The sequence below is a fragment of the Thermobia domestica genome, chromosome 11 (assembly GCF_964235325.1).
Source record: "Thermobia domestica chromosome 11, izTheDome1.hap1.1, whole genome shotgun sequence".
Taxonomy (NCBI): Eukaryota; Metazoa; Arthropoda; class Insecta; order Zygentoma; family Lepismatidae; genus Thermobia; species Thermobia domestica.
The window spans coordinates 2267374-2291287 of NC_137464.1; the positions used below are offsets into that span (position 1 = coordinate 2267374).

The window sequence follows — 23914 nt, forward strand, 5'->3', positions numbered from 1 at the left end:
AAAAAAGAAACATACGTTCAGCGATTATTTTTAATGTTGTGGCAACCCTGCCGTGAAGAAGGCGGTTAGAATGTTAGCTGAAGATGGGAAGAAGAGATACAAACACTATCACAAATGTACAACCAACATATCCCCCACCCTTTTTTTCCTTCCGAGCACAAACATGTATAACTCATCTTTTCTGAAGAAACATGGCTCAAGTTAAGGGATCGAGGAAAAAAAAAACATACGAGAGAAGGGTCCAATCAAACAGCTGTTATCTGCCTCATATGGGCCATATCCTTTCTTCTCCATTAAACCATATTGAGCATTCGTTGAATATAAGACTGCTTATCAAGTAATATTCACATTACAATTAGTAGAACATTCACGATAAGTCTCGACTTCTACATTCAAACATGCCCCTCATAATTTTAATAGTTTTTAATTGTCTTTCTCCAGTACAACAACAACAACTATTATTATTATTATTATTATTATTATTATTATTATTATTATTATTATTATTATTATTATTATTATTATTATTATTATTATACCTTCTAAAGCGAGAAGGAATCTTCACATTTTGAAATGGATGTCCAAAAACTTCTCATCTGTCAAAACCTGTCTTATTCTATATTATTCTAATGTCAGAAATCATCTGGAATATTGCTCAAATATATGGAATAGAAGTACATATTATATATCAAATACCTTGGAGACGATTAAAAATCTTTTTCTTGGATGGCTACTTTGGAAATTCAAGTGTTGTAAACGTATGTCTTTAGATTAAATTAATTTATCACTGGGTATGTTGAAGTTGTCTGAAAGAAGGATTATTGCTGATATTTAAAAAAAAATCACTCAGTTGTTCATGGTAATTTGAATTTATTGGCAATGGTAACTCTACACATAACTATGGTAACTCTATTATACAAGAAATCCCAAAATTTTTAGACCCATTCACTCGCTCAATGATGTGCCCATATAGCTATAAAACTGCGAATGGCCAATGATCTTTGCTAATATTATTGATATTTTTGAACATAATTTCAGTGTTATTCAAAGGCAATTGTATATTTATTTCATAAGCAGCTGAGAGTATTACCTTCTTTTATGTAAGTGTATGTTTTGTTATATAATATGATTTCTGTATATTTTTGTGCATGTGTTAATTGTATTCTATTTTACATTATGTTTATTTTCGTCATTTGTATGTTTTTATTTCTACTTTATGGGAAATTGTAATTGGACAAATTAGTCTGTAATTTCCAGTATGCAATAAATTATTATTATTATTATTATTATTATTATTATTATTATTATTATTATTATTATTATTATTATTATTATTATTATTATTATTATTATTCGCGTAGAACGAAGGTCACATATTATAATTGGCAGATCTCATAAAGTTTAGATAAAGTGATACAGGTAAATATAAGTAATTCAGGAGCGTCATTTTGGTAGGGCAGAGAGGTGCAGGTTGTCTCTCCCCATGTTTTTTTTTTTTTTTTTTTTTTTAACAAATTGTATACTAATATGCTAATAAAAACGTGAAAATCTTCTGTGGACAATCTAGTCCCCTTCCCTGGTAAAATTTGAAATTTCACTACTGAAATCAATACTTAGTTCTGGAGAAAATCGATATTTTGTTTATTTTTGTAAAGTTAGTAATAGATAGTGTAGGGAAACTACGCCAAATATTAACTATTGATGTCGATATATTTTCACGAAGGTCTTCACTGGCAAGACGACAGACACACTATGGTTAATGAGGTTTAGCTCAAAATCATTATTATTAGCTTTTCTTTTCGTTTGACTATAATACGAGGCTATGTCAAAAATTATACTCAATACAGTTATAACTTTTCTTAAATTGTCCATACTGATCTCTGTCCTCGTTTATTTTATTGTTATGCTGTTGTGGCCATGCTATGAAAGTTTGATCCTAATTCCTCCATTTGTCTTCCTTTCGTTGCAGATAGATCATGGCCGCTACAATTAGAAGTTTGCACCAAAGAAGAACAACGAGCAGGGGTCGGAAGGTGTATTTGGAGCCGGAATCCATCAAAGACTTTCGGCACGTTAAGGGAACAGTGTCTTTCCATAACGGAGTGTCTACGAATGGGTAGAAAAATTCAAAAATGGTCGTAGAAATGTGGATAAGCTTGCACATGTGCATCATTTTTATTCATATTAGTTTCATTTTTTGTATATAGTTTAGTGGTTTTAGTGAATTCTTTGTGATTTTTTAGTGATTTTTCTGGTGAGTTTTAGTGAGTTGTGTTTGCATTGGCTGGCAACAGTGCCTTCAGTGCTATTCAAGTTGTGTCTCTGCATTCGACAATGTGCTGCGAAGTGCAACTAGGCAAGCATATTCATTCATAGTTTTAGAAAAGCATATTTTTCATAGTTTTTAGAGAAGCACTCATGGTTATTAATAGACAAGATTTACATGTTGTTAACAGTGTTTTAGAGTGGTACTCAGTTTATGTGTGACCGAAGACAAAGTATAATGGTTAGCAAGCAACCATGTGGTTTAGCAGCAAGCAAGCAACAATTACTGCAGAAACAAGTTAAGATAAGTAATTCATTGTACTAACCTTTAAGTATTATATCAATCATTATGTTAACATACGAACAAAGCATGTCATGTTTATTATATTAACGCATGTACCTCGGAATAAGAATTGAAGCAAGTAACATCTAAAATATTCGTCAAGTCTTATTTCTCGTTCCTTCATGATATCTGGGTGAATCAGTAATATGGGTTTAATCATACAGTTCATTAGCTTTGGATGTGATATGTGTGATTTGTAAATAAAGTACATAAACATATCACCCCTTCATACATCATCATTTTTTTGGTCCTCCGTCCACCGGATATCTGAACGAGAAACGTGACTTTGAATTTTTGTTCTCGTGTGTGTTTGTGTGGGTGCTGGCTGTCATAGGCAAGACAGAACTGTTCATATCAGTACAGTGGTGTGTGTGCATTCAACCCAGCTGAATTCAAGGTTACACGTTTGTAGGTCACTCAGAAGTAAAAAAAAAAAAAGAAAAAGAAAAAAAAAGACTGAAACAATGGCAGAAGTGCAGTTGGGTCAATTAATTAAGAAACGTGCTTCGGTCAAAGGTCAGGCAACAAGAATACAGACATTTCTTCAAAAACTACAGAATGAAAATAAACCTAGCATACAAGAAGCAAGAACAAGGCTAGTTGCACTTGAAGGGGTTTTTATTAAGTTTGATGAGATACAGTCAGAAATAGAGCTCTTAGATGAGACGGGTGAACAAGAAACGCACAGAATTACATTCGAGGAACTGTATTATGATTCAAAGGTTAAGTTACAAGAATTTATTGATAGTTTTGAGCAAAAAACGGATTCAGGGACAGCAAATAACAAAGCTGGAAATTCTAGTAGTAGTTCAGTACAATTACCTAAAATTTCCTTGCCCACATTTTGTGGTAAATACGAGGAGTGGTCGCCCTTTAAGGACATTTTCATTTCCCTTATTCACAATAACGAATCATTAAGTACAGTTTGTAAGTTTCAATATTTGCGCACATCGCTCAAGGGAGAAGCGTTTACATTAATAGCAAATCTACCAACGGTAGAAGTAAATTACGAAATTGCATGGAAGCTTCTTGTTGAACGCTACGAAAACAAACGGTTGATAGCTTCGACATATGTACGAGGGTTGCTCAATATCAAGCCAGTAATGAAAGAAAACGCTAAAGACATTAGACAATTTGTAAATACTGCACGTAGTAATTTTCAAGCCCTTGAAGCATTGAATTTGGACAAACCTTTGCATGACGTACTCCTAACACAACATTTAGTAGAAAAACTTGATTCGACAAGCAAAAGGGAATGGGAAGCTGAGCAAAGTAGTGACTCCTTTCCATCGTTATCGGAATTACTTTCATTTTTAGAAGGTCGTTGTCAAATGTTAGAAAACATTCGTCCTACTCAATCTGAAAGTACTTATGACAACAAAAGTGTAGATTCCAAAGCAAAAAGAAAGAATAACAGTCAAGTGAGTTCGTTTGTTACTGTGCTTCCAAATGCATGTAATATTTGCCGTAGCAAAGAAACGCATGCTGTTTTTCGTTGCCCAGAATTTCTGAGTGCTAACATTAATCAAAGAAAGGAGCTCGTGAAGCAAAATAAACTATGTTTTAATTGCTTAGGTAATAAACATCAAGTAAAGGCATGCAAATCAAGTACTTGTAAGAAATGTAATTTCAAGCATAATACACTGTTGCATGAAGATACTACTCAGGATGCTACTAACAAAGACAGTTCAAGCAAAACAAATAACAATACTACTAACGTACCTAAAGTTAAGGAACAGAATCAGGTTCAAGTTCAACCACAGAACTCTTATTGCTCATTTAAGATTAATTATGGTCAGCAAGTCTTATTAGCAACAGCGTTAGTTAACGTAACAGACACTAAAGGTCGTTTTCAACAATGCAGAGTGTTATTAGATGCAGCGTCTCAATCGAATTTTGTAAGCGAAGCGTTAGTTCATAGATTAGGTCTCAAGAAAACGAAAAATCGTGTTCCCATTAGAGGTATCAATTCTGTAACCTCCGAAGCTCAGCACAGTGTTGAAGTTCATATTTATTCAAGAACATGTGATTTTAATGCAGTGGTCGATTGTTTAGTATTGCCAAACATTACAGGTTGCATACCTTCTAAGGATATCGATTACAGTAATTGGAACTTGCCAAAGGATATTTGCTTAGCCGATCCAAATTTTCATCGCTCGTCGTCAGTAGACATGCTTATAGGTGCGGGGTTATTCTACAGTCTCCTCGAGCCAGGCCAGAAGACTAGAAAAGGACATTATCCAGTTTTGCAGGAAACGAAGCTAGGATACGTTGTCGTCGGAAATATGCCTTCAATACCCGAAGAAGCCAACCAGTCGGTAATTTCATGTTTTGCTCAGATGGAGACAGACTTGGATACACAATTGAGAAAATTTTGGGAACTCGAAGATCTTCAGACTAAGATTTACACGCCGGAAGAAGAAAATTGTGAGAAGCATTTTTTAAAAAATACAACCAGAAATGGAGATGGAAGATTTATTGTCAAATTACCAAAGAAGGAAGAGAATGCAGTTTTAGGAGAGTCTTACAACATGGCACTACAAAGATTTAAGCAGCTTGAAAGAAGATTGCTACAAAATCCTGAGTTTCATAAACAATATGCCGCCTTCATGGATGAGTATTTGAGTTTGGGTCACATGCGAAAAGTTACAGAAGAAGACGTGAACAGCAGCAGCAGTTGTTATCTTCCACATCATCCTGTATTCAAGATGGACAGTACAACAACTAAATTAAGAGTGGTTTTTGATGCAAGTGCAAAAACGTCTAATGGCAAATCATTGAATGACATTCTTCAAGTTGGGCCAATTGTTCAAGATGACTTGTACTCCATTATTTTAAGGTTTCGGTTGTATCCAGTTGCATTTACAGCAGACTTAGAGAAAATGTACCGCCAAATATTAATTCATGATGAGGACAAGTGTTTACAACGCATCCTTTGGAGAAATTCAGTAGAAGAACCGATCCAGTCGTATGAGTTACAAACAGTGACGTACGGGACTTCGTCAGCGTCCTTCTTGGCAACAAGATGTCTGAAGCAAATAGCGGAGGAAAATTCCAAGGAATTTCCAGAAGCAGCAGAAGTAATAAAACACAATTTCTACATTGATGATGTGTTAAAATCAGTACCAAACGTGTCAAAGGCCTTAGAACTACAGAAGGATCTTATTAATATTTTAAGCAGAGCAGGTTTCAAGCTTTGTAAATGGAGTTCTAACAAAGAAGAAGTACTTCAAGGAGTTCCTGAAGACTTCAGAGAAAAACAACAGCCAATCATACTTGGTCAGCAAGACGGTGTTAAGACTTTAGGAATAGCATGGATTCCATTAACAGACAAACTTATAATTTCGAACAAAATTTGTAAACACGGAACTGCAGTAGAAAGTAATGTTGCAATGACAAAAAGACAAGTCGTCAGCATAGTGTCATCTATCTTCGATCCATTAGGTCTAATCGCTCCAATTGTCATCAAATACAAGAATTTCTTACAGAAGTTGTGGAAGACAGGGATGGATTGGAATGACCCATTAGACACAGTCCTACAAGTTGAGTGGAATCAATTAATGTCTTGGTTACCTGCGATGGCGAAGATACAAATTACAAGAAACGTAATGTCTTCGGAGAACGTTAAGGAAATTCAATTACATGGTTTTTGCGATGCAAGTGAAGAAAATTTTGGAGCAGTAGTGTACATCAGGGCTACAGACGAACAAGGAAACATTGAAGTCAATTTACTTTGTTCAAAGTCGAAAGTTGCACCACTGAAGAAGCAAACTTTGCCTAGATTGGAATTATGTGGAGCACTGTTACTTTCGAAGCTAATAGACAAAACGCTATCCATATTGAATATAGAGGTCAGTGGTATACCCCTGTGGACAGACTCGACGATAGTTTTGTCATGGATCAAATCACCTCCCAATCGTTGGAAGACATTTGTATCCAACAGGGTGGCTCAAATTCAGAGAATCACATCAATCAATCAATGGCACCACGTGCCTAGTAAAGAAAATGCGGCAGACATAGTTAGTCGAGGAGCGGATCCCAATACTCTTATTCAGTCTCGAGAATGGTGGCATGGTCCAGAGTTTCTTCACACAGCAGAATGGCCATGTCAAGAACAAAATGAGCCAGTTAATATTCCAGAAGAGAAGAAAGTCATGATAAGTTTGGTGGCAGTTCATGAAACAAGCTTTATGAAAAGGTATTCATCGTTAAACAAAATGTTGAGAGTAGTAGCATATTGTTTGCGATTCAAACATAATTGTCGTTCCAAGAAATCAGAAAGAAAAACCGATAGTCTTGACGCTTCGGAACTTCGTTTAGCGTTACACAGATGTATCAAGATAGTACAACATACTACCTATCATCAAGAAATATTGAACTTGCAGCAACAAATGGAAGTTTCAACAAAGAGCCCAATCAAGGATCTTTTTCCATTTCTGGACACGGAAGGAATGCTAAGAGTAGGAGGAAGATTGGAACATTCAAACTTGGAGTACGACAACAAGCACCAATTCATCCTACCTGCAGGTCATCATTTCACCCATCTGATAGTCAAAGAAGAACATAAAAGGTTGCTTCATGCAGGACCACAGCTTCTTATTGCATCTTTGCGTACCAGATATTGGATTCCAAGAGCTAAGAAGATGGTCAAGGCAATAGTACACAATTGTTTGGTTTGTTTCAAGTGGAGATCAACAAGTTCATCACAGTTAATGGGACACTTACCCAAGGAGAGAGTAAATGAAGCAAGACCATTTGTACACGTGGGAGTTGACTATGCAGGATTCTTTTATGTCAAGCCCACGATTCGCAGCAAAATTCAAATGAAAGTCTATGCAGCGTTGTTCATCTGTTTAGCCACTAGAGCAGTTCACATAGAAATAGTTTCAGACTTAACTTCTCAAGCTTTCATCGCAGCATTGAAGAGATTTGTTGCTAGGCGAGGTAAATGCTTATCTATCTGTAGCGACAATGGTTCAAACTTTGTTGGCGCCAATCGAGAATTGCAACAATTTTTTGAATCTAAGACTAACCGAAAGGACATCCTGGAATACTCAGCTCAAGAAGGTTTAGAATGGAAATTCATTCCTGCCAGATCTCCTCACATGGGCTCATGGGAAAGTTCAATAAAATCCATGAAGTACCACCTACGGCGTGCAGCAGGAACAGCAAGTCTGACATACGAAGAGTTGAATACGTTACTTATTCAAATTGAAGCCATTCTAAATTCAAGACCATTGACAGCCATTTCCAACGATCCTACAGATCCAATGTATCTCAGTCCAGGACATTTTTTGATGGGAGCTACACTTCTCAGCCTTCCGGAACCAGATCTACTGGACGTACCTATCAACAGATTAGGAAGATGGCAACGGATTCAACAAATGAAGCAGCATATTTGGAAACGTTGGTCAAGGGATTACCTCAGCCAGTTACAACAAAGAAGAAAATGGAAGTCAGCTCAGCCTAATCTACAACCGGGCATGGTCGTATTGTTAAAAGAAGACAATGTTTCTCCTCAAGTGTGGAAGTTAGGTGTGATTGAAGAAGTTCATCCGGGCAGTGATAATTTAGTGCGAGTGGCAACTGTGAAGTGTAAAAGTGGCATTTTTCGGCGTAGTGTTGCTAAGCTTATTCCTTTACCCCTAGAATATTAATTGATTGTGTCCAATCAAGGAGGGGGAGGATGGATAAGCTTGCACATGTGCATCATTTTTATTCATATTAGTTTCATTTTTTGTATATAGTTTAGTGGTTTTAGTGAATTCTTTGTGATTTTTTAGTGATTTTTCTGGTGAGTTTTAGTGAGTTGTGTTTGCATTGGCTGGCAACAGTGCCTTCAGTGCTATTCAAGTTGTGTCTCTGCATTCGACAATGTGCTGCGAAGTGCAACTAGGCAAGCATATTCATTCATAGTTTTAGAAAAGCATATTTTTCATAGTTTTTAGAGAAGCACTCATGGTTATTAATAGACAAGATTTACATGTTGTTAACAGTGTTTTAGAGTGGTACTCAGTTTATGTGTGACCGAAGACAAAGTATAATGGTTAGCAAGCAACCATGTGGTTTAGCAGCAAGCAAGCAACAATTACTGCAGAAACAAGTTAAGATAAGTAATTCATTGTACTAACCTTTAAGTATTATATCAATCATTATGTTAACATACGAACAAAGCATGTCATGTTTATTATATTAACGCATGTACCTCGGAATAAGAATTGAAGCAAGTAACATCTAAAATATTCGTCAAGTCTTATTTCTCGTTCCTTCATGATATCTGGGTGAATCAGTAATATGGGTTTAATCATACAGTTCATTAGCTTTGGATGTGATATGTGTGATTTGTAAATAAAGTACATAAACATATCACCCCTTCATACAACAACAGAAATGTTACGCACGAGGAAGGAGCCGGGATGATTATGAGCGTGTACGTGACATAGTTCTGTTAGACAGACAAGAGACTATTGATGAAGTGGCACAACGTCTGGAAGTTAGTCATGGTTCCTGATACACCTTCCGACCACAAAAGACACATCACTGCCAAGGGCGCCCACCAGGGGGTGCAAGGGGGACGCTTGCCCCCTAGAGGAAATTGTACTTCAGAATATCGAAAACCCAATAGAATTTTTATATTAGTTACAGCAAAATTTGAAACTATATTTGAAACGTCGCTTATACTTGCCCCCCCCCCTTGCAAACCACAGCATGGGCGTCCTTGTTCACTGCTTGTTGTTCCTCTTTGATGCAAACTTCTAATGGAGCAACCATGGTCCATCTGCAACAAAAGAAAGACAAATGGAGGAATTAGGATCAAACTTTCATAGCATGACCACAACAGCATAACAATAAAATAAACGAGGACAGCGGTCAGCATGAACAATATAAGAAAAGTTATAGATACATTGAGGATAAATTTTGACTTACCCTCGTGTTATGCACAAAGATAAGCACACACACATGAATCAATAAGACGGCATCGAGCTGAATAAAATGTCATTCATAGTGGTGCTCATGAGTACTTCCCAAGAAAATGAAGAAAAACGAATTTTTATAGCACTGAAAACTATGTTGTTTGTTGGCAAAAATATTTATAGCTAATTGATAGTTCCAATACTGCTGGGACAGATTATCAGTACTGAATACATATGTATTATATGCCTATTAACTACTATATCTATTGATACTGAAATGTTTTATGTTGTATGACCAAACCTAGTCATGTCCACTTTTTCATCATTGTGTAATCAAAATTGCCGGCAGAAGTTTCTAAAATACATCGCACAATAGACCATAGCTAAAGTTACTTTTACACTGCAATATAGCCGATGTCTAGGGGTTTCAGATATGGTTACAAAACTTTTTTTAAAAAAACCTTCGCATACGGTATATTGAAAAAATGAAATGAAATCTTTAAGTTTTACGTCCCACGTTTATGCTAAAGGAGACGGTGATGATGAGTAAATGAATGAAATGGTGGAATGAAGAAAGTGGGAGGAAACGAGAGAACCCCGAGAAAACCCCCACACACGGTGTTTGTCCACCACAAAGTTCACTTGGCGGGGTCTGGGATCGAACCTGTGACCCCAAGCACCAGAGGTGAACACTCTACCACTGAGCCACCACGGCCCTCACGGTATATTGCAGTATCAACAACGATATTATATCTTAATAGATTGCATTGGAGTTTTACACCCTTTTTGCCACCGTGGCTATACAAAACGTGGATTTACGCTTTACGGTGGAATCCGAATCATCGTAATACAATCAAATATGTTAAAGTTCTCTCACCAGGATAGGGACCCCGTGCTCCGAGGTCGTGTGCGCTAGGAACTACGTCAGCGTGGAGGGCAATACAGGGTTATTACAAATGATTGATCCGATTTCATAAATGCACTGTAGCTTTATTATTGAACATACTCTCCCAAAACTTTGGAGACGTATTGACAAAATGCAAACGTTTTTTAGTGACATATTACAAGTGCTCTATATATGCTCTTCTAGCAATTCTGCAAATATCAAGTCGATATTCAAGTTCTTCCCACACTCGGTGCAGAATGTCCGTTTCAATCCGTTGTAAAGCACAGTCGATGTGAGCCCTGGTTCTGTTAGGTTTGTTGGTAGAGGAGACGTAAACATTGTATTTTTCACATAGTCCCACACAAAAAATTGCATAGTGTTAGATTCGAACACCATGGAGACCATGGCAGGAATTGCTGATCATCATCTCCACCACGACCGTTTCTTAAGAGTCTTCATCCCGGCGAAATTAAAATACCGCTAATTTTACAGTAGTTATGTGATATCTTCAAATAGATAAAAGATAATTGAAATATGGAACAAGAGCGCCCTAGACAATATTATTTTGCCTGAGGTACCGTTATCACAAGTCACCTAGTGGCTTTCCGTTTTCAGCTGTTTAGAAACGCGAAAATAAATGCCGATTTTCAAAATGGCTCGAAATCGAAAGCTGGTAAGTGAGTCGTGATAACGGTTTCTTATTTAAAATAATATTATCTAGGGCGCTCTTGTTCCACATTTCGATTATCTTTTATCTATTTGAAGATATCACATAATTACTGTAAAATTAGCGGTATTTTAATTTCGCCGGGATGAAGACTCTTAAGTCACTGTAGGTCGACTACTTGATTTCCCGTTACAGAGGCATCTTGCAGCTACAAACTATACATTCCATCGCCGAATGGTCTTGGCAGTTGGTGAGTCTATGTTGAACTTCGTTCGGAAGTGTCGTTTCACTGTTAGGACAGACTGATGTGAATGAAACTTGAGTACAACGTAAACTTTCTCTGCACCTGTCGCCATCTTGAATAAATGCTCAGTGCTGCGCTCTCGTGGCAGAAATCAGAAGTGAATCTGCAACACACAACATCTTTTTGAGTTTTTCGATACGGCTGTAAAGTTTTGTGACAATATGTCGAATGATACATAAAGCTACAGTGAATTTATGAAATCACAATTCTTTGTAGTAACCAAATATATCAAATCTATTGTTTGTATTTTCCAAACGATGACACATACTCCTGACAATGCGTAATTCTTTATATAATACAAGAATGTCTTAGTTTATGTGTAACGCTAATACTTCAAGTTGCCCAGAAGAGTAGATACAAGATTAAATTAGTATCAAATAAATAATTTCTTCCTATCCATTGCCATATTTGCTTTATCGGAATCAACATTAAAAGATAAAGTGATAGTAAATTGTACCACTTGTGGATTCCTTACAGCGTCAAGAACATCTGTATTTGTCATACTGAAAGCACATCAAATTACTTCTTTGGCGTTCAATATTGAAACAGGAAATAGTAATGTATTTTTTTTTTTTTTAGTAGAAAGTTAAGTGTGGAGACAAAAGCTGTTGTTGGGACACTGAATCGATTCCAGAAAAATTGGTTTTTGTTATCTCTTTTCCCGTTTTCCCTCTGATACCTGTCTACAGATAGACGGACCTAACCGTTCTATAAGGCTCTCATACTTACACGCAACATAGTTTAGAAGTTTAATAATGTTAGTATGTGTATTTTATTTATGGTTAATTATTATTATTATATTAGTTTCGTGTGCTTAATATCCTAGTTATAAAACGTATCAGTAATCGTGTGCGTTGACCTATCCCTGAGGGTTATAGAACCTTAAGAGATTTGTAATGATTGTTGCAGAAATATAAGGGGTGTAATGAAAATCTTTATAATAAAGGATAAACGTCTCAGTGTGTCAAGCTAATTCCCAATAGTAAACAGTCACTCGCTACTTGAGCTATCACTTATCTGCCTGACGCTAATACATGTCACTACTTGAACTATCAATTATCTGTCTCACTCTAATAGATGTCGCTACTGGCGAGATTGTTGTATATAAGAGGTTCTTGAATAATTCCGTAAAAAATAATATGGAATTTGGGGTCGTTGCTAGGCAATCTAAAAAATTTAAAAAAAAATAGATTTATTGAATGTAAACAACTACAGATTCTGATCTATGATGTACTGAGGGACGAAAGCTAGTTTTTCTCAAAACGTAAATTAAATCTTAATGTTATTGGAAGAAACTATCCCTGAAGATTCCTCTGTTTTGAATCTTTTAAAAAAATCGATCCAATTTCTTTTAGCTTCTGTGCTGAGCATAAATATTCATAGAAAAAAAAGTTCGCAGTGCAGAAAACATGTTAATAACAGTATAAGTTAAAAGATAGACGGAATGATGTATGCGTATCAACATCGTTGTAGAAATTATTGTAACAGTACAACGTTTGACTATTTTTATTTCAGTAAATATAAACCATTCATTAGCTTTTTTCCCCCTTGGTTTGATTCCGTTAAAGTATAAATAAAGTTCATGTAATCAGATAATCTCTGAGAAGTCATTCTTTATATTTGGTTGTTGTTCAGAAGTCAGCCAAATGCAATCTAACAGAAGAAGGGAGATAAATATCTCACTTGCAAATAAGAGCAATTAACTTGTCACTATTTGGTTTGAGATAGCTAATGCTAATGTATCTCACTTTCCTTTCTCTTTATTTTTCTTTTTCTGGGGGTGAATATTTCTTAAGGCGAAATTACAACACAATATCTCGGGTATCTTAATGCTCATTTAAATTTGCACCTTATTATATATATATATATATATTAGATATAATCTGACGGAGAAGCAAGGTAATAGTGCAACTAATTTCAAAAACATTATTATATATATTGGTGAATGTATTTTCACAAACGCATTTCTGTATGTTATTAGTGCATAATGAAAAAATGACGAAATCATATGGAAAAGTGTAAATTCTTATGCCTTCGGAAGTTTTCGAAAAAATGAATTTTTTTATATTTTTTTAAGCCTAAAAGTCATACGAGGCGCGTTTTCTCAGTAAGTACTGTTTTGAAATTAGAAAAAAAAGTTTACTTTTAGTAATTTTTTTTTGTTACATGAAAGCCTGAACTTTACTTTACTTTTCTATATATATATATATAGGGTTATTCAAAAAGCGTGCCGTTTTTGTTACATCAAATTATGAACCTCATTTTTTCAGAAAACACTAACAAAATTCATAAACATGTTCATCAACATTCCGATTTCAGGTATGGTGAATGACATCGGCCAAATAACCCCCTCTACTGCGCTGGTGTGCAATAACTCTGTTCCTGAAATTCCCTCTGACTTCCTGACTAACTGCTTACACTGTCACAAACCACCGCAATGTTATGCTCAGATCGACCACTATGACGACGCCCAGGACTTTTAATGTTCGCTAGTGAACCCGTTCAAGGGCGCCAATTTCTCTGTAAATTTAGGGGAGGGGCATTCAGATGCAGAAGGTATATATATGAGAATTTTAAGACAAATTGCATTCAAATTATGTCAAATATTGTATATTCATAAATACAATAGGGGGCCCACATGAACTTTGGGGGAGCCCGGGCCCTCGGCCCCCCAGAATCGGTGCCTTTGAACCCGTTTCAGTGAACTTTTTCATAACTCTGCGAACTGTTGATTCATTCGGGTGCCTCATTTTGCCCTAGAACCGCGCGAAGTCGTCTGACAGTTGCTGCATAACTTTCTCTGTTTTGATAAAATGCTTCCACAATTAGCACACGTTACGCTATAGTAAACTGCTCCATGGCCAGACACAGACCGAAGAAATGCGAGAAATTCAGACTAGGCTAAGGCGACAATCGGAATGTTTGTTGGCAGAGCAACAATACAAAACAATGTCGGCAACCGAGAAACAAAAATTTGCCAGACGATCCAAAACCGGCGCGCTTTTTGAATAACCTGATATGGTTTCCACTAATATTAAGGCACTTATCGTATCGTACAGTAAATTTTTGAAAACCATCCTCATAGAAGTCTGACGCCTGATTTGACAAACATTGCAACACGATTGTGAGCCCAACTTTCTATAATCTAAGCGTTGAGTCATAATTTCACAGAAAATATTTCTTGAAATTTGAGGAAACTTATCAGATAACGACGAAATCGTAAAGTGCCTGTTCTCTTTTAGGCCTACTCTTTAGTCAACTTTCTGCACCAAGTCTGTAGTGATGGCAGAAGGGCGCCCACTTTGTTCTTCATCATGAACATTCGTGCGGCTATGTTTAAAAGCTCTAACACATTTCCGTACCATTCCATCGTTCATAATGTTTTATTCATATACTTCACTAATCTGACGATCAATTTCAGCCGCTTTCACGCCTTTATCACTAAGAAAATGAATCACAGCCCGTATTTAACAGTCGGTGGGATTCTCAATTGGTGGAGACATTTTAATTACTCACAAACAAACATTTACGTAATGGTGTAGGTGGCTTACCAACAGATGTAAGTACACAGGGCGCATGCATGGGATTCCGGCCGCAGCGCTACAGCGGTCGAATTTCAAAATGGTACTTATTTTAAAAGTAATCCTCGTACTTTACGATGACTACGCAACGTATTAAGAAGAAAATGATGCTGAAGCATACCCTCATTTACTTTTTCATTATATGACGGCAGTGAGATGTACAGTCAAATGAGAATGAATCCAAAATTATGATTATTTTAATTTTTGTTTAAGTAAAGAGTTGTTTAAACTTAAGACATAGGGTCTGTATGAATCTATAGATCTCACAAAGCGTATATAAAGTTATATGTGCTTACCTTCTGCAAGTAATCCATCACTTTTGAGTAATGTTGAGCACTCGTCTCATCTCGAAAATTAAAAGAATATATACCAATTGCTACCAGCGACAAATGCAATTACGGTATGTGAAAACCCGAGACAATTTTCTCTCGAAGATAATTTCAAGTATTAATTGCGACAATTGCGACCGTGTTGTTAATCATACTTTAAATTTGAATTAAACCTAGTATTAAGATTTTATACCCAGGCTAAAAACTAGCCGAAGATTGTCGAATGAGAAAATTACTCACATAAAAGTAAAAGTATTATTCACGTAAAAGTATGATACATAGCTAAGAAGATACGATAGCACAATATTTGTTGTATGGTTTACTTACAAAATCGAATAAGTGAATCTGATTGGTAACACCGTCAATCTGTACCCTATATTTTCCTCTTGACTAGAAAACGCAATAATTCTCGACTCAATGCTATTTCATTCCGTGGATTGCTCAGGAGTATATAAACCTGTAAAGTGAAATACTAACCTAGTTTGATTTGAGTTATTACAAGATATCCTCTCTGATGTTGTGGAGCTCAGATTCTCGAGATTGTTTTCATTTCAGCCCTATTTTTGGAAGTGGAAAAGTCGTTGTATGTAAGCTTCATTTTGTCTCTGGTACTGTTACTAGTTTTTGTGGTGTTACGAGATAATTCCTTCATGAGTCTATTATTTTTAAACTCATAACACTAAACTAGAATCAAGAATAATATAGATAGTATTAATTTTCTCTCAATTAGTGGCATGTTTATTGTACAGTATCACTTTTTAAGCTCTCAAAGACTTTCATTTTCTCGGAAACTACGATGAAGATTTAAGCTCGCCCCCATCACTTTATTTAGCTTGATTATATAGTTTGATTAGATATCTTGATTAAGTAGTTTGATTAGATAGCTTGATTATATAGTTTGATTAGATATCTTGATTAAGTAGTTTGATTAGATAGCTTGATCATATAGTTTGATTAGATATATTGATTAGATAGTTTGATTAGATAGCTTGATTATATAGTTTGATTAGATATCTTGATTAAGTAGTTTGATTAGATAGTTTGATTAGATAGCTTGATTATATAGTTTGATTAGATATCTTGATTAAGTAGTTTGATTAGATAGCTTGATCATATAGTTTGATTAGATATCTTGATTAGATAGTTTGATTATATAGTTTGATTAGATATCTTGATTAGGTAGCTTGATTAGATAGCTTGATTAGATAGTTTGATTAGATAGCTTGATTAGATATCTTGATTAGGTAGCTTGATTAGATAGCTTGATTATATAGTTTGATTAGATATCTTGATTATATAGTTTGATTAGATAGCTTGGTTAGATAGTTTGATTAGATAGCTTGATTAGATATCTTGATTAGGTAACTTGATTAGATAGCTTGATTATATAGTTTGATTAGATATCTTGATTATATAGTTTGATTAGATAGCTTGATTAGATAGTTTGATTAGGTAGCTTGATTAGATATCTTGATTAGGTAGCTTGATTAGATAGCTTGATTATATAGTTTGATTAGATATCTTGATTATATAGTTTGATTAGATAGCTTGATTAGATAGTTTGATAGATAGCTTGATTAGATATCTTGATTAGGTAGCTTGATTAGATAGCTTGATTATATAGTTTGATTAGATATCTTGATTATATAGTTTGATTAGATAGCTTGATTAGATAGTTTGATTAGATAGCTTGATTAGATATCTTGATTAGGTAGCTTGATTAGATAGCTTGATTATATAGTTTGATTAGATATCTTGATTATATAGTTTGATTAGATAGTTTGATTAGATAGCTTGATTAGATATCTTGATTAGGTAGCTTGATTAGATAGCTTGATTATATAGTTTGATTAGATATCTTGATTATATAGTTTGATTAGATAGTTTGATTAGATAGCTTGATTAGATATCTTGATTAGGTAGCTTGATTAGATAGTTTGATTAGATAGCTTGATTAGATACCTTGATTAATACATACCTAGGACACCCAGACTTCACAGATTTACATCATTTGTACCCCTAAAATATTGTTGAAAAGTTCAAATCCTAGTCTTTCTCCAAAATAGAAATTAATATCATTCGGACGATATTTATAAAAAATAACTGCTTCTATCAAGCCTGAAAAATTGTAAGAGAAATTGATGTTGCTGTGATTAAGTAATAACAAAAATATTATTTTCGCGTTTTATAAGAAACACCAGGATGTATTCGATGCATCTTTCGAAGTACTTTATTAAACATGTTTGATTCAATTTCTTTAAGCGCGTCTGGATTATATCTTTTGAAAAAAATTTGTGTTGCAATTTCTAGCATTTTCAATTTTTCTTTTTTGAGTTATTAGCAGAATACCCAATCTTCGCACGGCGAGAATACGTTTCATTTTGGACCAAAAGAACTAATGGGGGTTGAATTAGGATTTAAACTGCATCGGAAGTGTCACTGTTCATCTCAACTACCTCGAAAACTATGTATTCGACACTAATATCAGTCATTTTCAATCGTATCCTCCTCCTCCTCCTCCCTAAGTTGCACTGTCAAAATGAAATGATAAAAATCATCCCATTCCTGAACCTCATATATATATATGGCAAATTTAATCGAGATCGGTCTCGTATTTCGAGAGCTATTAAGTTTGATTTATTTTTATATATCTCCCTGCTCCCCCTCCCCTACGTTGTACCGGCACTCTCAGGCTCGAACCTCATCGTGTGATCATGTGACCATGAAGGCAATTTGGTTACGGGCATATAATCTGAAGTACTCACTAACTACCTCTATAAAAAATTGTTGCGGAAGAACTGCAGGATTCTAAAACATGTATTTTTGGATAGAGCATATATATTAGTTTCTTAGTAAAGTCTTGACCCGACTACGATAGACCACACAGTTTTCGAGCTATGGGCCTTTAAATTTCATTTTTACATGTTTTCAGCAGCCTACAACTCCGAAAAGAAGCATTTATGCACCCACGCTTGTCTATACTTTTCGTCTTATTTTGGTGTCAAGAATAACCTCCCAAACGTTTTCGGTGTTGTTTTGAATATATATGGTACAACTTGCTGTTTGATACACTTAAACCGACTATAAAATTATAAATATGTTATATGGCGATTTTCCTAGCTCAATGCAGGAATTTCGCCGCTTTTTATCATTTTGGTAATTTTAATATTACATTATGAATATAGTTAACACAGAATTTATTTTATACTCTTGATGATCCATAATTACTTCTTGTACGTATATTGTAAATTTTGTCCTTCTTTCTCAAATCGTTTAGAAGAAAAAGAAAATAGACTACAAAAATTTCTAAGCGAAGCGAGGAAAGTTTTTCGAGAATCAAGACAACACATGATTTCTAGAAAATTTACGATATAATATGAAATTTCAACAAATTTTACGATATAATATGAAATTTCTACAAAATTTACGAGATAATATGAAATTTCTACAAAATTTACGATATAATATGAAATTTCTACAAAATTTACGAGATAATATGAAATTTCTACAAAATTTACGAGATAATATGAAATTTCTACAAAATTTACGAGATAATATGAAATTTCTACAAAATTTACGAGATAATATGAAATTTCTACAAAATTTACGAGATGCTACGATAAAACCTTATTTCTAGTTCCGTTTCGTCTACTCTTGTTTCATGGACAATACTAAAAGCCACCACTTTAAAGATATCTCGTTTTTCCTGTACGCTAATTGTATTTAAGCTTACACCAAGAATGGCACCCAGAACATGCTAGTTTATTCAATGTATATGTTTGAAACCTCGAATATCCCTGAATATTAGTGTATAATGGAAATTAGGAAAACTAGCTGAACCTGCGCTCTCTACACAGCGCATCATTCACATATGAGCATGAATCTCTTTGTCATTCCTCACATCTGTACATGTCCCTTTACAGACACAAGTGAAAGAGGTGTTGATAAAAATCGACAAGGGTTACCATAAAGGGAAGATTTTTTGGATTTTTTTAAAAATATCGTTTACAAGATTTGAGCCTACTTTCGGTTGGAGTTCCTAACTCATGAATGATCAGTGTTTTCTTTCTTCTTGCATTACAGTATGTAATAAGCAGCACATACGGTACATTACACACAATTAATTATAATGTCAGTGATATATGGTGTTCATTGGGCAAAACACTCCAAACAATAAAGATTCATCTTAAATGGAGAAATGGTTATCTTTCGTTTTTCATTATGATTTGGCTATGAAACAAACGCCTGAGAGATATACAACTCCTATATACAAATATGTGGTGTTGGAATGTATACCTCATAGGATATGATGCTTTACTTTTCTTTAAAATTTCAACACTTCCAGTGTATCCCTAAAAATGTAATAATAAAGATATAACGGCCATTCTTTTAAAATATTCAATTAGAAGTGAACAATCTACACAAAATGTGCAATCGATCAGTGAAAACAACATCTTTCTAGAGCTTGTGGTTTCTGACATACCATCGTGAAAAGAGTTGGCCCAAACATATAAACATCCACAAACATATACTGTAAACTTTTCTGGACCACAAACATATAAACCTAATATTTTAATATTTAGATAATATGCAAATGAAGGGAATAATAACAGCATTGACTTATTTTCCACACATATTTATCGTGACGTGGGTTGTTTATCCCACAGACATGCATCAGACTGACGCCTTCGAGCCAAACTAACATTCAAATTAGAAATAAAATTCATTCTTTTTTTTTTTCCACCAAAGCAAAATATTTAACCCTGAAAGTATTACATAAGCCACTGATATTTCCTGTTTCGTATATTTTTCCTTTTATTTCTGTTTTAAAATGTTGAGATTACCATAGAATCGCCTACATATTTCCTGTTTCAAACCTTGTTCTTTTCTTCTTTTTTCCTTTTTTTTTCTTTTGCTGTCTTTTATTCTGGTTTTGGAGAAACTTAAATAACCAACTTTGACATATACGGAAAAGGGAAGTGACACACGACAACCTGATTGCGTGTATTGTGACGTCAGCAACTCATGTACTTTCCTCCGCTGACCGCTTTTTCGACGACATTACAGATAAAGGATTCGTTTTGTTTTCCCTTTTAAACATCAAAATACATATTTTATTCTTGTCTCCTTTTTTTTCTGTCTGGTGACTTTTCCCCTTCTTCCTTCTCGATACGTTATTTTAGTTGTTCTTCTCTGTCATTCCTTCGCTGTTTCTTTCAACCGCGTTTATTTATTTTTCTCCTTAGATAGTTGGTGTTTGATTCATTCATTTATTACAACAGAATTTTACCTTGTTTGTCCCTCAACTACCAACAGTCTTTTGTGTTATTCTATTAAATTCATCAAAAATAAGCAATAGATTTCTTTGTGGTATTCCATTAAGTTGACCAAAATAAACAATAAATACTGTGTAATATTTGATTAAATTGTTCAAGATAAACAATAGATTCATTGTGTTGTTTGTTTATTTAAATTATCCAAAACAGACAATAGATTATTGATGTTACTCTATTAACTTGATCAAAATAACAAATAGATTTATTTCTTGTTTGATTAAAATTATCAAAATAAACAATAGATTCTTAGTGTTATTTTATTTTGATCAAACTTAAAAATAGATTCTTTGTGATGTTTGATTAAATTGACCAAAATAAGCATTATATTTTTGATATTACGTATTCTATTGACTTGGTCAATCAAGGAATATGCGATGTTTTAAGTCCATATGTAGCCAACTTTTGATAGGTATATACTTTGTCTGATGTATTCCCATAAGAAGAAATAAAATAGAGCAATGTCAGGGGAACGTAGAAGCCAAGAAATTGGTCCGCCATGTCTAATCCAACGATTAAGAAATGTGAAATTTAAAAAAATGTCAAGCCTGAAGGCTACAATGTGGTGGAGCACCATCTAGCTGAAAGATTATTGTCTGTTGCATCTGTACTATCTGTGATACGAGAAAGTTCTACAACATATTCAAGTAAAAGTTACCGGTAACGGTATTATCTTGAAAGAAAAACGTTTCCACAGTTTAATTGTTTATAAGGCCCCATCAAATATGCACTTTTGAAGTGTGTGACATGCGTTCTACGAATGCAAGGGGGATTTGTACATTGTGACGGTTTACTTTCTCAATAGGTGAAAGATGACCTCATCTTAAAACATTTTATGGGTGATTAAAAGATATCGTTATCACCAACGCAAGTCCGCATAACTATTGCAAATGTTTCCAGCTTTTGTCCGTCATCAAGCTTCATTTTTTTGCACAAATTGTACAGCGGGGGACACTTCTAAATGATACACCTTAGTCGTAAATCTCCATATGGCTGTACCATTTAGAAGTGTCCCCCGCTGTACCTTGCATGTGTGCAAGAGCAGTCTACGGTGAAGAATTGTGTAAAAAGCCGACCTTTGCATTCCCAATTCTCTTGCTGCTTTCCTAATTGACTTCCTTGGACTTCATTCGAACGACCTCTCCACAGTCCCTACAACTTCTTCCTGAATACATTGATTTCCACTTCTATGATTCTTCTTTACAACTGCCGGTTGTCAAAAATTTATCACAGCACTACTTTATAGTTTTCAGTGTCGGAGGGGCCTGATGACGAAACTTTCGTTGGACTTGAATTCTGAATTTTGTTTCTGAATAGCGTCACATGCTGCAGTGCCACTGTGGTTCTTGGGCAGAGAATTACATTACCACGCGAACGTGTGTTGAGTTACTTCTGGTGTTATGAAAATTCCCAGTGGATGATCTGAAACGAAAAAGAAATAGACTTTGTTATGATGAGTCATACTGGAGCACCTGGTGGGTATATTACACCGAATGAGTTGAATGAAAAATTAATCGTTATTATACCTGTCACGTCCTTTATCTGCAGTCGTGTTCACAAATAATAAATAAATACAACTGAACAACTATACTCTAATGAATTAAAGCCTAGTGGTACATTAACTTACCATTACGGAACACAGCAAGTGAACGGAATTCAGAATTTTTAGGCGTACAGAGCTGTGCAACGCAGCCTCTGTTGCCAGGCTACTTGTGCACCGAATTCAATTCAAATCTGGGCAGTAATTACAGAGAAAATAAAGTACCGAATACAAACCGAGCTCGGCCACCAAACATAACAAACGTTATTCTTTAGACGATAGTCTACTTGCCCATTAAATATATAAAGGTGTCTCAAAAAGAACGCAACTTTTGAAAAGCCCGCCATTTCTATTCTAGTAAGTTGGCAACACTGAACGTTATATCGCCAAACATTCACCTGTATCTGCGCAACATTCACAACATTTGTAATAAATTTACTGTATTACAGTATTATAAATTTACACACTGTTACGTCGTGAAGTACTCCATTCTTACCCGTACAGAAAACAGATAGCTATCATGCGCTACTCGGTGCTCCGTAACTAATGCAACCCGGAGTTTGGGATAGTAGAACTTTTGAACCTGAAGTGATACACGAATAATGGTTATAATAAAATGAAGCCTTGTTTATGCATATATTTTTAAACTAGAAAGCAACGATTGAAGTACACTAGGAACCACACAGTGTTGCCAGATGTAACCGAAGGTGTAAATCATTTTTTCTTTACAAAACATGTAAATTGACTCATAACTCATACGTACGGATGTTCTGTCATTAATTTTCAGTTTGCTTAGTTGGAGTAGTTTTCAAAATATGGAGCAGAAAAAGAGTTGTTCATTTCCACCGATAACTAATCGGATGAGGCCTCTGTAAAGGGGAACTAGGGAAATAGTAATTTTCACAAATTAACACTCTGAATTAGCAACCCTGTTGATGTTTCAGTGCATCAAAAGGTGTGTTAAGGATAGAGATGCAAAAAAGCCGGCTTTTTTGAATCGATAGTTTTTTTCACATAAAAAGCCGGCTTTTTTGGAAAAAAACCGAGAATTTTGGAAATTTTGGCTTTTTTCATTTTCATGATTTTTCTATCCAAATAGCTTTCTTATAGTATATTCTATAGTTAGATAAGATTTCCACGACCTGAATGCCATATTTAGCTCTGTAATTCACCATCAAGATGGATGGAGCACATATTTTACGAATTAAAGCTAACATGAAGAATGTAGTATTTGAGGGCAATTTTACAGGTTATTTAACTTTATTTTAACTTTTGAGTTATCGACATTTTTTTCCTTCTCTAGATCATTTTAGTTTGTCATCCATGTTTCATTTCTAAGAGCTTAGTACTCCAGCTTCTAGCACGAAAGTTAAACTTACGTTTTTCTATATATCCGTCAAAGCATACGTTTTTCAATATGTCCGTCAAACCGTATTTCCACATTTCTGTTATACTGTAGTTGTGCAATGATTTAGCAATAATTTTCCAGATACAACCTTGAATACCAATTTATACATATAATCAATAGCGGATTTAGAAAAGTACTTTGGGAGGGGTTTTTCTGATTGCTTCGTTTTCTAAAAAGTCCTAATTTTATTTGGGAGCAGCTTGAAGTTTATGAGCAGGCATAACTAATATTTCGTTTCGTTTATTTGTTTAGCAATAATCTTCCGGATACAATCTTGAAGATCATTTTATACTGAGAATCAGTGGCGAATTTAAAAAAGTGTTTTGGGAGGGGTTTTCTTACTA

At 34.9% G+C, this 23914-nt stretch overlaps 1 protein-coding gene and 1 long non-coding RNA gene across 2 annotated transcripts in view; one reads left to right on the top strand and one right to left on the bottom strand.

The window, feature by feature from the left end:
• Positions 1-7059: 7059 nt before the first annotated feature.
• LOC145664459 (uncharacterized) lies at positions 7060-8265 on the top strand. The gene has a single exon (XM_081731157.1). It carries the CDS (start codon positions 7060-7062, stop codon positions 8263-8265), a length of 1206 nt encoding a protein of 401 aa, XP_081587283.1.
• Positions 8266-18784: 10519 nt separating this feature from the next.
• The window catches only part of LOC145663818 (uncharacterized), a 69464-nt gene continuing 64334 nt past the window's right edge, over positions 18785-23914 (bottom strand). Inside the window, exon 3 of the long non-coding RNA XR_014127276.1 lies at positions 18785-22044. This is a non-coding gene — a long non-coding RNA (uncharacterized LOC145663818). The remainder of the gene's footprint in view (positions 22045-23914) is intronic.